The sequence below is a fragment of the Hemitrygon akajei genome, chromosome 6 (assembly GCF_048418815.1).
Source record: "Hemitrygon akajei chromosome 6, sHemAka1.3, whole genome shotgun sequence".
NCBI classification, from domain to species: domain Eukaryota; kingdom Metazoa; phylum Chordata; class Chondrichthyes; order Myliobatiformes; family Dasyatidae; genus Hemitrygon; species Hemitrygon akajei.
In genome coordinates, this window is record NC_133129.1 from 37,239,900 (window position 1) to 37,254,384 (window position 14,485).

Below are 14,485 nucleotides of genomic sequence, written 5' to 3' on the forward strand. Positions count from 1 at the left end.
CGACGGAGGCCTCGTCGTCATATATTATTGTAATAAGACATTTTTTATGTATCGCATTGTACTGCTGCCACAAAATAGCAAATTTCACGACCTATGTCAGTGATATCAAACCTGATTCTGATTCAGATCCAGCCTCAGTACGGACTGTTGTCAAGCAAGGTATGTCATTACCCAAAGACTTAACTCATTTTATCTTGCTCTAATGCCTCACTTCACTTTCAACATATTTTCTGCTAGAGTGCAGCTAATTTGTAGCACTAATGGGAATCTGTTCAACCAGGGTATTGGCCCAAAATGGCGACCGTTTATTCCCCCCCCCCCATTAATGATTTGCTGTTGAATCCATGTCACTTTCTCTCCAGAGCCAAGGAGAGGAAGTGACATGCCACTACCAACCTGTCTCCACTGTACATCACTGTCCTCTGACACCAAAATACTCCACGGAGACCCTTGAAAATTTAGACCAACTTCCATAACTCAGGAGTGACCCTTTAGCAGAGCCAAGTTATGAAATCCACTACTGCCTCCAAAGTGCTACCCCAGCCTTTGGATGTCTGAGGACAAGAATGGTTGAAGGTCACGACTTCAATCACAGCATGGAGTTCATGGTCAGCAATGAAGAAGGGAGCCTTAACTTCATGAGCCTGAGCTTACAAGCGTTTTCTACATTTCAGAGGATGCAAATTTGGAATATTTTACACATACGTAAAAAATAATTTGCCATTGAGCCAGGTTTTCAAAATCTTTTGTGTTATAGTGTAAATAATGGGATGCTGTAATCCTATTTAGAAGCCAGAAGAATAAAACCTACTTTGCACCCAATTTTGGCAAATTTCAATGCCAGTCAGACTCTCAATAGTTGTTGAGTGTTATCTTGGTCATTGTTCACAAAATCCGAGAGAGCCTGACATTCTTTGTTATAGCAAACATAGAATTAAAACTGAGCTTGTAGGTAAACCACTCCAGAGCTTCACAAAGCACTTCACAATCAATGACGTATATTGTGAAAGGTAACTGCTCTCTGCAGCAAACACCCAACTCCAACTCCACCGTAAAAATGATTACCTGCTAATTCATTTTCAGACTGTACAACCTTGAAAAGTAACAACAATAATTCAGAAGGAAACATTTGTGTGCAAAAGAATCCAAGAAATTCTTATGGCTAGAATAAATCTCTACATCAATGTAAATGTAAACTGATGGTAGAGTAAATAGTAAAGTAAGCTGGCCTTCAGCAATATGGAGACCTGATCAGTCTGCCAATTTTCATTGAAAAAATGTAAAATAAACTGAATTCACCTCCCTGATTTTTGTCTACATGCCAAGTAACTACATTTAAGCACACGTTCCCTGCTCTCCATCTCTAAAACAAGCACATCAACATTTTGTGCAGCCTCAGCTTAAACTTTGAAATTGTATAACAGCATGATGCCACACATCAGGACTATTTTGAATTGCCAGACGTCTGGGAGAGGAATCACCTTCCTTTGGTTACTTTTCTATGTTGACATTAGCGGCGATAGTATCAAGATGTGATACAGAAAGTTTTGCTTCCCGTGGCAGAAATGACAATCTACTAACTTGTGTTTTGGGTTGCTGAGAATTTTATGTGGCATCCCCTTCTCACTTCGGTCTTGAAAATTTCTGAGGAAGTCAATGTACTTTATCCCGGCTTTGCTGTTTTCAAGATTACATCGCGCCAGGAAAAGGCTTAAATGTTCAATTTTCAAATGCAGTCCAAAGGTTCCCAGGACAGACAGGAAGTCTCTGTGTAGTACCTAGCAATTCATATATCAAAGAAAAAGACTTTGTGAATTTATAGCAGTCATTCCTGAAAGAAATAGTAAATCAAGTTGCTAATACTGTAAACTACCGAATACAAGGTAAATGGTACAAAGTGATAGTGATGCGTATATTTTCACAAGGCATAATGCCTCCGCAGGTTTGACAATGGTAACCAGTTTCAGAGTAGCATTACCCTAGCCTTTAATGAGTGCATGGTGCCTGGATGAAAAAGAAATCCTATAATCCCACAACCTAGAAGAAAATCTGTACAAGCATTTTGTTGTGAAAGTTCTCCTACAAGTCATCACTTTAATTTTCCTATAGAGCAGAAGACTTGAGCTGTATAGTGGCTGGTAATAAATGTTATTTACTTATCACAGTAAAGAGAGAGGACATTTAGCCCACCAGCTTCATTCTGGCTCTGATCCGACCATTCCTGTTTGTCCCATTTCCTCTTTCTGATTTCCTAGTCGCCCTGCAATTTTTTGCCTCTCTTAAAAGACATGAGCAGAATTAGGCCATCTGGCCCATCTAGTCTGCTCTGCCATTTCATCATAGCTGATCCATTTCCCTCTCAGCCCCAAGCTGCTGCCTTCTCCCCATATCCCTTCATGCCCTGACTAATCAAGAATCTATCAACCTCTGCCTTAAATATGCATAAAGACTTAGCCTCCACAGCTGCCTGTGGCAAAGAATTCCACAGATTCACCACTCTCTGGCTAAAGAAATTCCTCCTCATCTTATAGCTGTTAACACCCCTCTGTTAGGAGATTCAAAAGGGAATTTTTATTGACCCGAAGTGTTTATATTGCGTATCTTTCCACAGGTGTTGCCTAACTTGCTGAGTGTTTTCACATTTCCTGTTTTTGTATTAGATAAAGGGAATTTTCATGGCATAACTGACACAACCCAATATCAAACTCATTCTGAATCAAGGACCTAAATTTTACTGTAGGGTAAGAATGCCAAAAAACAAAAGCAGAATTAGGCCAGACAACATCATGAGCATGTTCCCTCACTGACTAAGTTTTTGGAACTTCTGTGATATACTGTGTTAAACTGCACTTCATGAAAATGTTCTGCGAAGGATAGAGAAAAGTGAATTTCAGTGTAGTCACTTCATCTCTTTGTAGAATTATCACCAGGCAATAAGGGAAAGGTAGTCAATGCAATTCTGTCACCCTTGTTAATGTATGAAGACAAGTTAAAAAATACTTCAGCACAAATTGTTTCACTTTATTTTGTGACCATAAACTAAGTGCATATAGCACAGCTTGACATGAATGTGGAGGATTACTTCACCATTAACAATACTTTCTGATTGCCTACAATTTGATTTAAATTTTACAATATTACATTAGTCACAGGAAAGAAAAAGAACTCTTAAATATTTCCTACCTTGCCTGTCCTTTCAGTGTCATACTTTTCAAATTCTTCTTTCATCAGGTTATAACCTTCCCTGAATTTGTCCTTCAGCCATTTTTCAATATCAAGAGATGCTTTTCTCTCCTGCTCTGCTTTGCTCAGGGTCCTTGTTGGTCCTGCGGAGAATACTGAAGAACCCATGAGAACCAATAAATGCCATTCTCAGATGCACCTACGTTTCAGAGAATCACAAATTATTTGTATCCTTTTAGGGAATGCAACAAAAGCCAAAGGGCCATTTCCACCCTTGTGTTTCTACAACTATGTTAAAGCTGTGAGCTTCCTGATTTCAGCTGGGAATTAGTAGTTGAGTATTGTGGTTAAGTGATCAAATTTGTATTCAGGTGCCTGATAAATTAGTAAACTGATTTATTGCATGCAGATTCTTGGATCATCGAGATCTCTTCTAGGCAGAGGCAACCCGTAAAAGAGTGACGAGTTGCCCTTTAACTGTATGGGGACTACCATCCCAGTGGGAAATTTGCTTTTGGCTCCAGGGAAAGTTTAAATTAGATTGGCAGGCGGTTGGACTCAAGAGAGCAAAGCCAATGAGAAGACAGGAGTATGTGTAGCAACCAAAGAGTCTAATCCTAGCAATCAGGATAGTTAGTCATGTTTACAGTAAAAAGGCAGATAAAGGCACTGCTTGAAATTACATCTATTTCAATGCACGTAGTTAAGACGGACATGACTTCTAGGGACAGGAATATTTTGGCCATAGCAAAACAAAGCAGAGAGAAAGCCTGGCAACTCAGTGTTCTGAGATGCTGATGCCAGAAGAACGAGTAAGTTTGGAGGTATGTTGCCTTTTTAATAAAGGAGGACATGATAGCAGTGCTTAAGAGAGAACATTCTTGAGGGATCATCTAATGAAGCGATTCAGCTAGAACTTAGAAATAAGGAAGGGTTTGTCACCTTGGGTCTAGTATAGACCCCAATACTCAGTAGAAATTTGAGGAGCAGATGTGTCAAGAGAATAGCAGGGTACTACTGATGGGAGATTTCAGTTTTCCTGGTATCAGCTGGGCCATCCAGAATGCAAAGAGCCTGCCTGGATGTGCGGAACTTATACGGTGCATCCAAGACAGTTTCCTCATGCGGTACAGTATATTGAGATACTGTATTGCATGAGGAAAGGGAGGGAGCAATACCGCATCTCTTCTTAGGGAACAAGGCAACCCAAGTAATTAAAGTGGCAGATGGGGAGCACTTTGGCTCCAGTGACCACAACTCCATTTGTTTTAAAATAATTACGGGGAAACGGGTTAAAGTCTGCACTGGAGCAGTGCCACCATGAAGGCATTAGGCAGGATCTAGATGCATTGACTATGGGTTGATAATGAAACAGGTTACATGAATTGCAAAGAGATTCCTGCCGCTGTCTGTAAGGAGTTTGCACATGTAATGTCCTGGTTCATATTTTTACTGTTATGCTGTATGAATTTAATTTAGCAGTTCTGTTAGAGCAGTCTGTTCTGCAGCCAGTCTGTTTGGGTTATTGTTGAAGATAAGGAATGTGTGCCATCCAATTAGGATGGTAGAATTAGGGGGAGGTTTTCTTGGTGAGGGACACTAAGGTTGGTCTTGGAGGTTTTCTTTGGTTTGGCAGGAGATGAAGACAGAAGATGCTGGGGAGAATCGGTCGTAGCATACAATCCAGTGGGAGAACCGTTTGTTCAAGATGGACTGCAAGCAATGTTCGGAGGGTGATGTGGGCTTTCCTGCTGACCGAGGGCCCAGTGTGTGAGTGACAGAGAAGTTCAAGATGAGCCTCCAACCTGTGCATGTTTGATTGTTCAATTAAAATGGGCCCTTTTCTTTTTCTTTACTAATCCTTTAGTTAAGATTCATAAATATAATTCCTTTAACTGTATGAAGTGTACTGTCTGTTATTTCATGGCACTAATTTATATTGGGTAGCAAATTGCTCAGCATACCCACAAACCAGGGTTTGAGGAGGGAGAGCTGGCTCAGTCTCACGAGTTTAGCGGGACCGGAGAATGTTTTCCCTAGACTTATGTCGCCAAGGAAACCAGGGGGTTTCACACGTTCTACCTGTGACAGTGTGGGTTTCCTCTCCATGCTCTAGTTTCCTCCCACAGTCCAAAAATGTACTGGTTGGTAGGTTAACTGGGTATTGTAAATTGTCCTGCGATTAGGCTAGGGTTAAATCAGAGGTTTCTGGGCAGTGTGGCTTGAAGGGCTCTAAGGGCCTATTCTGCGCAGTATCTAAATAAATAAATAAACAAAGTGCAGAAGAGATTTACCAAAATAATTCCAGAGGTCAAGGTCTTTAGTTGTGTGGATAACCTGGAGTTATGCTTGAAACCAAGGGAGTTGCTTGGGCTCCCACAAAAACCGAGATGACTGGAAACACTAAACTGATAAAAGTAGTTTTATCTCTTTTTCCCCAGTTCTGATGATGGGTCCACAACCTGAAATGTTGGGAGATGGGATTAATATGGAAGATCATGGACAAGTTGGTTCAATGGCTTGTTTCCATGTTGTACTACTCTATGATTCTCTTTGGAGTCATGTTGGACCCCCTAAATCCTCCAATCTTCTCCCACATCCAAATTCATACAAGCTGGAAAGTTAATTGGTCATTTAAAATTGCCCCAAATACAAATTTAGGATAGTGTGGGGTGTGGATAAGAGTTGGAGATGAGGCATGCACCCTTCCTATTTCTGTGTTTTATCTATATATTTATACTTCGTGAATTAACCAAACACTTACCTTGTGAGTCTTCAAAACTCATTTGATCATATGACTTTCGAGCAGAGCCTTCATTATTGTGCATCATCCCATTCCTGTAGTCATTTCCAAGTTTCCTCATTAGAACATCTCCTTTAATGATACCAAGACCATCAATGTCATATCTGTTAGAAAAGACAGATTACAGAGATGAGCCATCTTTGCTCATATTATTAATCTGGCCTGGGTTTCATGAGTCAGATGAGCAATTATGGGAATAACTGTATTCACAGAGAAAATCCTTCTGAAAATTATAATGTGAACTGTCACAGAGTCTATAGGAAATGTTGATTTTGGTGCTAAAATAGAGAAATGAAACTACAAGTAACCCTGTAGTCCAATTTATTAAAGTTGCACTGGGCCATCTCCTCTCTATGAAAGCAAAGATACAATGCTGATACTTTATAAGGCATTGGTCAGACCACATTTGGAACATTGTGAGCAGTTTTGGGCCCTTTTTCTAAGAAAGGATGTGCAAGCTTTGGAAAGTGTCCAGAGGAGGTTTAAGAGAATGATCCCTGGAATGAAAGGGTTTACATATGAGGAACATTTGATGGTCCTGGGCTTGTATTCGCTGGAGTTTAGAAGAATGAGGGGGGAGGGGCCTTGTTGAAATCTACCAAACATTGAAAGGCCTGAATAGAGTGGATGTGCAGAGGATGTTTCGAAAATTGGGAGAGTCTAGAACCAGAAGGTGGAGCCTCAAAATAGATAGGTGTCCCTTTAGAACAGAGATGAGGGGTAATTTCTTCAGCTAGAGGACTTCTCAGAAGGCTATTATTCAATGCTGTATCTGTGTGCTAATCGCTAGCTGTATCTGTGTGCTAACTGTTTGAGATTCTTAGCTGAGAACAATTAGTTCCCTCTGTAAGGCAACATTAACAGGTTCATAACAGTACAGATGAAAAGGATTAAATGGTCTGTTTTCTGTGCTGTTTTTCTGTTCTTTAAGCAAAGCAGACAAAACCACTATTTCTATGTTCTTATTCCAGGAAAATTACTTCACCCTTTGGGTGGGGAAGCTTTGGAATTCTTTAACCAAAAGGTCTGTGAATGTTTAGTCACTGAGAATACTCAATAAAATAACAAAATCATGGAATCTGGGATTAGCACTAAGAATCATGCTGATGAAAAAGATCTGATATAATCTTACTCAATAATGCAACATGTATGAGAGGCTGAACGTGCATGGGTGGGAGGGAGGAGAAGTGCTTGCTTGACTGCTGTTGTTTCTTTGCTTGTTGTGTTCTGTGTTGTTCTGCCAAACGTTGTGAGCACGTTACGTTGGTGCTGAGGTATGTGCCGCTGCTTGCGGGCTGCCAGCAGCACACCCTCAAGTGCGTTGGTTGTTAATGAAAACAACACACTTCACTGAATGTTTCGAGGTCCATGTGACGATGTACATTCAAGCTGACGTTTAAAGCTGATCTATCTTTGCTAGCTGACGTAAGGTGAGGAGTTGAAAACTGTTACTTGTGAGCATCAGCCAGCATAAGGACTTTGTTGGATAGAATCTTCATCATATGGTCTGATGTCAAATTGTCAACTCCTTTTTTAAAAAAATCAGTTTTATAATGTTTTATATCTTTCATCACAGGTCTCTTGGGGGTCAGTAGTGATATTTACCAATATAATACACCAGGGGGCAGCCCTCACATGGGATGACAGATCTAATGCTTTACAAATTGCTATTAAAGGCAGTTCTATTCACTTGTGTTGTACTGTAAGGAGAAGGGTTTGGAATCACACAAGAGACTGGAGGTGCTGGGTCTGGCATTGCGTTGTTTTTGGGATACACTGGCGAGGACAGATCTTCCACCTAAAATTGCATGAGACTTTCCTGTGCAGGCCATCCCCCAGCACATCTTTGGTTGGGTGTGTCGGTTGTTCATGCAAATAATATATTTCACAGTATGTTTCAATGTAGCTGCCTTAAGAAATCTGAATCCGAATCTGATAGTACAAAACAAGACTTAGATTGATAAGGAAATCTCTCAGGATGAAGGAGGGCCCCTGTATTTTATCAAGCTCCATGTTCCCTTCAGCTCTTATTGGGTCAATGACAGAAATCACTGATAGCTAATCTCTGCATGTAAGGATGCAGTTCTCTTTATGCATCTTAGCAACATATTCAGGTGATGAGAGTCCTTGATGAGGATGGTTTGGACCAAATGCTGGAGTATGCGAAGCAAGGATCGAGACACAGCATCAAACTGGATCGAGAACCGAGCACAAAACAAACACTGGATGACATCACTGGTAGGGCTTACAATTGAGCACTTTAAATACTCAGTTCTTGGCACCCAAAACATGATTGCCAATTAGCAGGACGGTCCTGATTCTTTGAAGGGGCCACACCAGCTAGCCATATTCTGGGACATTAGAGTATCTAAACCCCAGAAGCTAATGCAGTTGAGTGTGTGTCGGGATAGGACTGCCTCCCATATGGCCGACTCCTGACAGCCCAGGCTGCTCAGAAAGATGATGGTTGTAGTCATGGATGAAAGCTGGATCCAAGATGTCCCTTTCAGGAACCCAGCACCATTTCTCAGGTCCAAATCCTTCCCAGTCCATGAAGAACTGCTGAATACCCCAAACAGTTCGTGAATCCAAAATTCTTCTCACAGTGAAGACCTGTTCCCTATCGACAAACCTGGGTGGTGGTGGCACTGATAGTGGTGGGGCTAAAGGGCAGGTGTTCACAGGTTTTAGTTTGGAAATGTAGAAGGTGGTATTGATCTTGAGGGTCGTGGGGTGCTGCAAGTTGTAAGCCTCTGGGTTTACTTTCCTGAGAATCTTGAAGGGTCCAATGAACTTTGGCACCAATTTCCTGGACTCCACTCGGAGAGGCAAATCCTGAGTTAACAGCCAGACCTGTTGCCCAGGCTGAAAAGCTGGTCCCTGTCTTCTCTTGCAGTTAGCCTTTATGTCAGCCTTCTGGCTAGAAGCTAACAAAATCTCCCTTGCCCTAGTCCATATCTCCTTGCAGCATCGGACTAGATCTTTAGCCACAGGAACCCTAACTTCGGCCTCCTGCTCAGAGAAGAGCGGGAAAGAATACCCAAACTGGCATTCGAAAGGGGACATCCTGTGCATCAAATGCCATAAGGTGTTGTGGGTGACCTCTGTCCACATCAAAAGTCACATGACTTGTCCGGTCTTTTAGGGGCCAGGCACCTTAGGGTTCATTCCAAATCTTAGTTCACCTGCTCCATTTGGCCATTGGACTGCAGGTGAAAACCAGGGGAAAGACTTGCTGTTGCCCCAATCAGCTTACAGAATGTCCTCCAAAAACTTGATGAAAATTGCGAACCTTGATCCAACACAACGTCTACTGGAAAACTGTGGATCCTGAAGACCTTGTGCAGGAAAATTTTGGCCAACCCTGCCACAGTCGGTGTTCTACCCAAGGCAATGAACTTGCAGGCCTTTGAAAAATGATCCACAATCACCATGGTAACTGTCTTCCCCTTTGAAGGAGGATGACGCATGACAAAGTCCATGCAGATATGCGCCCATGGTCTGTCTGGAACAGGCAGAGGGTGAAAGAGCACTTGAAGTTGGGTTTGGGACTCCTTATGTGAGGTGTACACCTCGCATGCCTGTACGCATAGACGGACCTCCCTCGTCATTCCAGGCCACCAATGTCTTCTCTAATGAACTCAAGATCCTGACAATCCCTGGTCAAGTGGTCATTCTCGACGCATGCCCCTGCTGAAGAACCTGAGACTGGACAGAACTAGGAATGAACGAACCTGGAGAGCAGTTCTGGGGAACCTCCCCTTGTGCCTGGGCCTTGCGAACAAGTGTGTCGATTTCCCCAACGAATCAGCACTATCACCTTGGCTTAGGGCAAAATGGTGGTAGGCTGCTCCTCCCATTCAGGTTCGATGAACTGACGGGTTGAAGCATCTGGCTTCTGGTTCTTTGACCTCGGGATGAAATTAAATTAATTAAAAGTTAAAGTACAGAGACCACCTGACCTGTCTGGAATTCAGTTTCTTGGCTTTCTGAATGTAAGTCAGCTTCTTGTGGTCTGTCCATGTGATGAAAGGGTTCTTGGCCCCCACAAGCCAATGACACCATTCCTCCAGAACCAACTTGACCGCGAGCAGCTCGCTATGCCCAATGCCGTAGTTCACCTCTGCCAGGGATAGCTGCCTGGAAAAGAATGCGCACAGGTGCAGTTTGCTGTCCAAAGGTGTCCATTGAGACAACACTGCACCCACTCCGACATCCAAGGCGGCCACCTCTACAATGAAGGGAAGGTCCAGGTTAGATGTAGGCAAAATGGGAACTGTCATGAGCCACTGGTTGAGCTCTGCAAAAACAACCTCCACTTCAGTAGCCCAAACAAAAGGGCCCATGGATCTCTTGGACGATACTGTCAGCAGAGTTGCCACTGTCAAAAGTGGGCGCTGGGAGCAGACCCAAATGCAAGACACAGACACTGAAGTACTAGGAACTGGACTGGACTAGAGTTAGGGATGGGACAGGACACAGACTAGGAGCTGGGACATGAACACAAACTTGGGCTGGGACTTCAGCTAGGAAAGCGGGACCAGGACAAGGAACTGGGAACTAGGAGCCTGGGCTTGGACTCCAAGCCAGAGACTGGACAAGGACCCAGAACCTGGATCTTGACTCGGGGTCGGACTTCGGAACTAGGCAAGGACATGACGTGGCTACAGGACTGGACATGGCTTGGGATCTTCAAGGCTTGGCTGCAGGACTAGACGGGGCTTGGGTTCTTCGAGGTGTGGCTGCAGGACTAGATGGAGCTTGGGTTCTTCAAGGCTTGACTGCCAGACTAGACGGGGCTTGGGTTCTTCGAGGCGTGGCTGCAGGACTAGACGGGGCTTGGGTTCTTCGAGGCGTGGCTGCAGGACTAGACATGGAACTCCTGCACAGGACGAGGCACATGGACAGGACAAGAACCCAAAGCCTTGACTCGATCTTGGAACACCTGAACACGGAGCCTTGGTCTTGAGAAAACAGGAACACGGGGACATGGAACACAGAGCCGGGACCCCTCCTTAGGAACAGGACTTGGGGCTGGGGCTCTACACAGAGTCAGGACCCCTCCTAGGGAGCAGGAAGTAGGGCCAGGACTCATACACAGAACACAGAGAGACGGTTCCCAACACAAGGTAATGGAAAACGGCCGGCCCTACCTAGTGAAGGCGTGGACACAGAGATGGTTCCAAACAACAATAGACATTTCTTTATCTAGACACAGCAAGGCTCCAGTCTTGCTCCAGCGGTAGAACTTGACAGCAATGCAGGTGAGGACGCAGGCAAAGCTTCAGGCAGGAAGGTGAAGGGAAGCGAAGGGAACAGTCCAGCCCAAAATGAGAATCAGCTGCCTCAATTAGAGCACCCAACAGAACAAGGGATAACCGGAAAACCTAGAATAAGGAACGATGGATTGGACTGTGAACCGGAATGCGGACTTCACGGACTGGGCCATGACAGCCACAGAGTTGAAGTTTCTGATGACCTTTAGGTAAAAGTTGGCAAATCCCAGGAATCGTTGGATTTGTTTCACACTGGAGGGTTGTGGCCAATCTCTGACTGCCTGTGACTTACTAGGGTCCATCTTGACAATGCCAATAGAGATGTTGAAACCCAAAAATGGAATGGTGGTTACACGAAATTCAGATTTCTACAGCTTGCCGTTAGGTCCATGATCAGGCAGCCTCTTTAGGATATCTCTGACGATGAAGGTGTACTTCTGGAGAGCATCCTGGAGCATGCCGTTTATAAAGGCCTGGAAAACTGCCAGCATATTCACAAGGCTGAAGGTCATGACGAGGTACTCATTGTGCCCTGTTGGTGTGTTGAATGCCGCCTTCCACTTGTCACCCTCCTTCATGCGGATGAGATTGTACACACTCCGCAAGACCAGCTTGAGAATGCTCTTGCCCCTTGGAGAACCTCGAAGGCTGTGTTCATGAGTGGAAGAGATTAACGATTCTTGACTGTTATGTGATTCAGCCCTCTGTAATCAATGCATGGCTGCAGGTTGCCGTCCACTTTCTGTACAAAGAAGAAGCCAGCAATGGCTGGAGAGGTGGAGGGATGAATGAATTCCAGAGCAAGAGCCTCCTTTATATACTCTTCTATAGTGCTTCTCTCCAAGCCTGAGAGCGTATATAGTCAGCCCTGTGGAGGACAAGTATCAGGCAGTACATCTTTAGCACAGTCGTAGGGTCGGTGCGGTGGAAGAGTCAAGTCCTTGTAGATGGGAGGGATTTCTAACAGATGGGGTGCTGCAATTAGCCCTGAACCTTCCTCTGAGGTTACTCCTGAGGCTCCTTAAGGGTAGTTCAGCAGAATCTCCTCCAAAGGTTCATAAGAGTCTTTAGTGAAAACAGAGACCAAATCACAGTACAAATCTTCCTTCATATCCTCAAACATCAGCAGCGAGGTGCAGCAAATTGTCCTCGTGCTCCCGGGACTAGGCTCTAAAGGTCTCCATTTTAGAGGCTTCCCCTTAGATGAGACCTGGCAACCGGAGCCCTTTAGCCTAACTGCTGGAGTTCCAGAGTGCTTGGACTTCTCCTTGGTTTGCTACTGAACTGGAGATCTAGTTCTAGCACACCTCTGACTGGACAGGGTCGTGACTCACATGGACTTGCTGGCTGGAGCTGGCTTGTCTGCCCTTGAAGGCAGGACTGTGTTTCCTGAAGGCTGCAGGTTACCCGAACAGAAGTCTGCCCCCTCGTCGGCCGCTGGTCTTGAGAGAGACTGGGGGGTCTGTTACAAATGTGGAGCAAATCTGAGGGGCCGAAGGGTGCAAAGTCGCCCCCTCCTTTTTGAGAATCGCAGGATCGCTATTATTTCGGGTCTGAGACCCAGGAAATAGGAGAGATACACATCATGTCAATAATGAGAGAGGGAGACGCAGGATCACAGCAAAGGCAGTTGTTATAGACAACGCAGAATACACAAGGTTTGGAATGTCTCCTAACAAAAAGCGGAATGGAACCACTGATTACTGCTATTGTCTCTTGGAGAAGGAATTGTGTATTGAGTACTGTACTTTTCATTGAAACCCCTCAGGGGACAACCAGAGTGGTCTGGTTGAGGGATTGCATCATCCCAACCTGACTGACATCTGAGACCCCGTGAGTGAGGATAAAAGATGGGTCTGGGGAACACCCCTTAGACACACCAGGAGAAACGCTAGAAATCCAGTGACAGCGTTTTATAGCGAAGCCGGTGAGAGCTCGTGTGTGTCCTCCCTGGCCAGGGTGGCGGGCTCATCACGGAAGAACGGTTTAGCTAAAGGAGAGGTCACACTTGAACGGCCACAACAACGAGACACCGACGGATCGAAATCATAAAGGAAGGTTGGCAAAACACTTAGCGGTAACCGTTCCCATTCTTATATCTCTCTCTCTCCAATAATTGCAACACAGCGACAAACAAACGACAGCAGCCGGTGTGAACTGAAGCGAACTTTATATTTCCATCGGACAATTCATTATCCCCTAGACAACGATAGAGCTTGTTTCTTATTGATTATTATTATACCTGCACTTTTAGGTTTAGTATTGACGACGTATATTATCTGTATATTTGCATTGATATTATTTTTGTGTATTTTTGCTAATAAATACTGTTAAAAATAGTATCACCAGACTCCAATGGACATCTCTATCTTTGCCGGTAAGTAACCCAGTTACAGGGTTCGTAACAGGTCAAAAAGCCAAGCCGAAAACATACCTTCTTGCAACGTCTGGACCATAAAATGATCCTCCCTTCCATTTCATGGAAGGTTTATTCTGGGATAGCCAAGAGTGTCAGAGGATCAGAGGTTTTTGAGGAGACTCAATGATACAGAAACTAATGGTATTCCTAATGCGCGATGACCCAGGCTAGTGCTCTTCCAGTTAGAAGAGAGATAATGAAGGGCACCTTTCTGTACCCCGAAGGGAACCAGGACGACTGGAGTTCAAACACTAATGAGCATTGAATGAGGAAGCTGTAGCAAGATCCCGGGTCAACATCAACTGGCTTTACCAAGCGACTCTAGATGCCCCCTTGTGGAAGTTGACAAAATGCTACCTGGAGTCATTTATTTCCAGGCTCTGTCTGGAAATCTTGCTGTGGCTGGCCACAGCAGGCAAAAGACTCTGATACCCCATTGGGTCCATACTGGCTCAATTGTACTGTGACAAGAGTCCTTGATGAGGATGGTTTGCACCCAAATGCTGGAGTACCGGAAGCAAAGATCGAGACACAGTATCAAACTGGATCAAGAACTGAGCACAAAATAAATGTTGGGCAATATCACGAGCAGGGCTTAGGACTGTGCACTGAGGCTCTGTTTGTGTACTCTTTAAATATTCAATTCCTGGTGCCCAAAACACGTTTGCCAATTAGCGGGACAGTCCTGAATCTTCAAAGGGGACACATCAGCTATCCATATTCCGGAGCATTAGCGGGTCTAAACTCCGGAAACTGGCGAGGTTAGATGCATGTCGTAAGAATTCATTGACCCTGGTACGCATT

The 14,485-nt window shown here is 44.3% G+C and overlaps 1 protein-coding gene across 4 annotated transcripts in view; it reads right to left on the reverse strand.

Moving 5' to 3' along the window:
- LOC140728965 (EF-hand calcium-binding domain-containing protein 6) overlaps positions 1-14,485 on the reverse strand; it is an 83,540-nt gene that overhangs the window by 35,465 nt on the left and 33,590 nt on the right. For all 4 annotated transcript variants that reach the window (XM_073048137.1, XM_073048138.1, XM_073048134.1 and 1 more), the window contains 3 exons: positions 5,948-6,090; positions 3,184-3,338; positions 1,582-1,778 (listed from right to left, as the gene is read on the reverse strand). In XM_073048137.1, the coding sequence (XP_072904238.1) occupies positions 1,582-1,778; positions 3,184-3,338; positions 5,948-6,090 (495 nt within the window). The remainder of the gene's footprint in view (positions 1-1,581; positions 1,779-3,183; positions 3,339-5,947; positions 6,091-14,485) is intronic.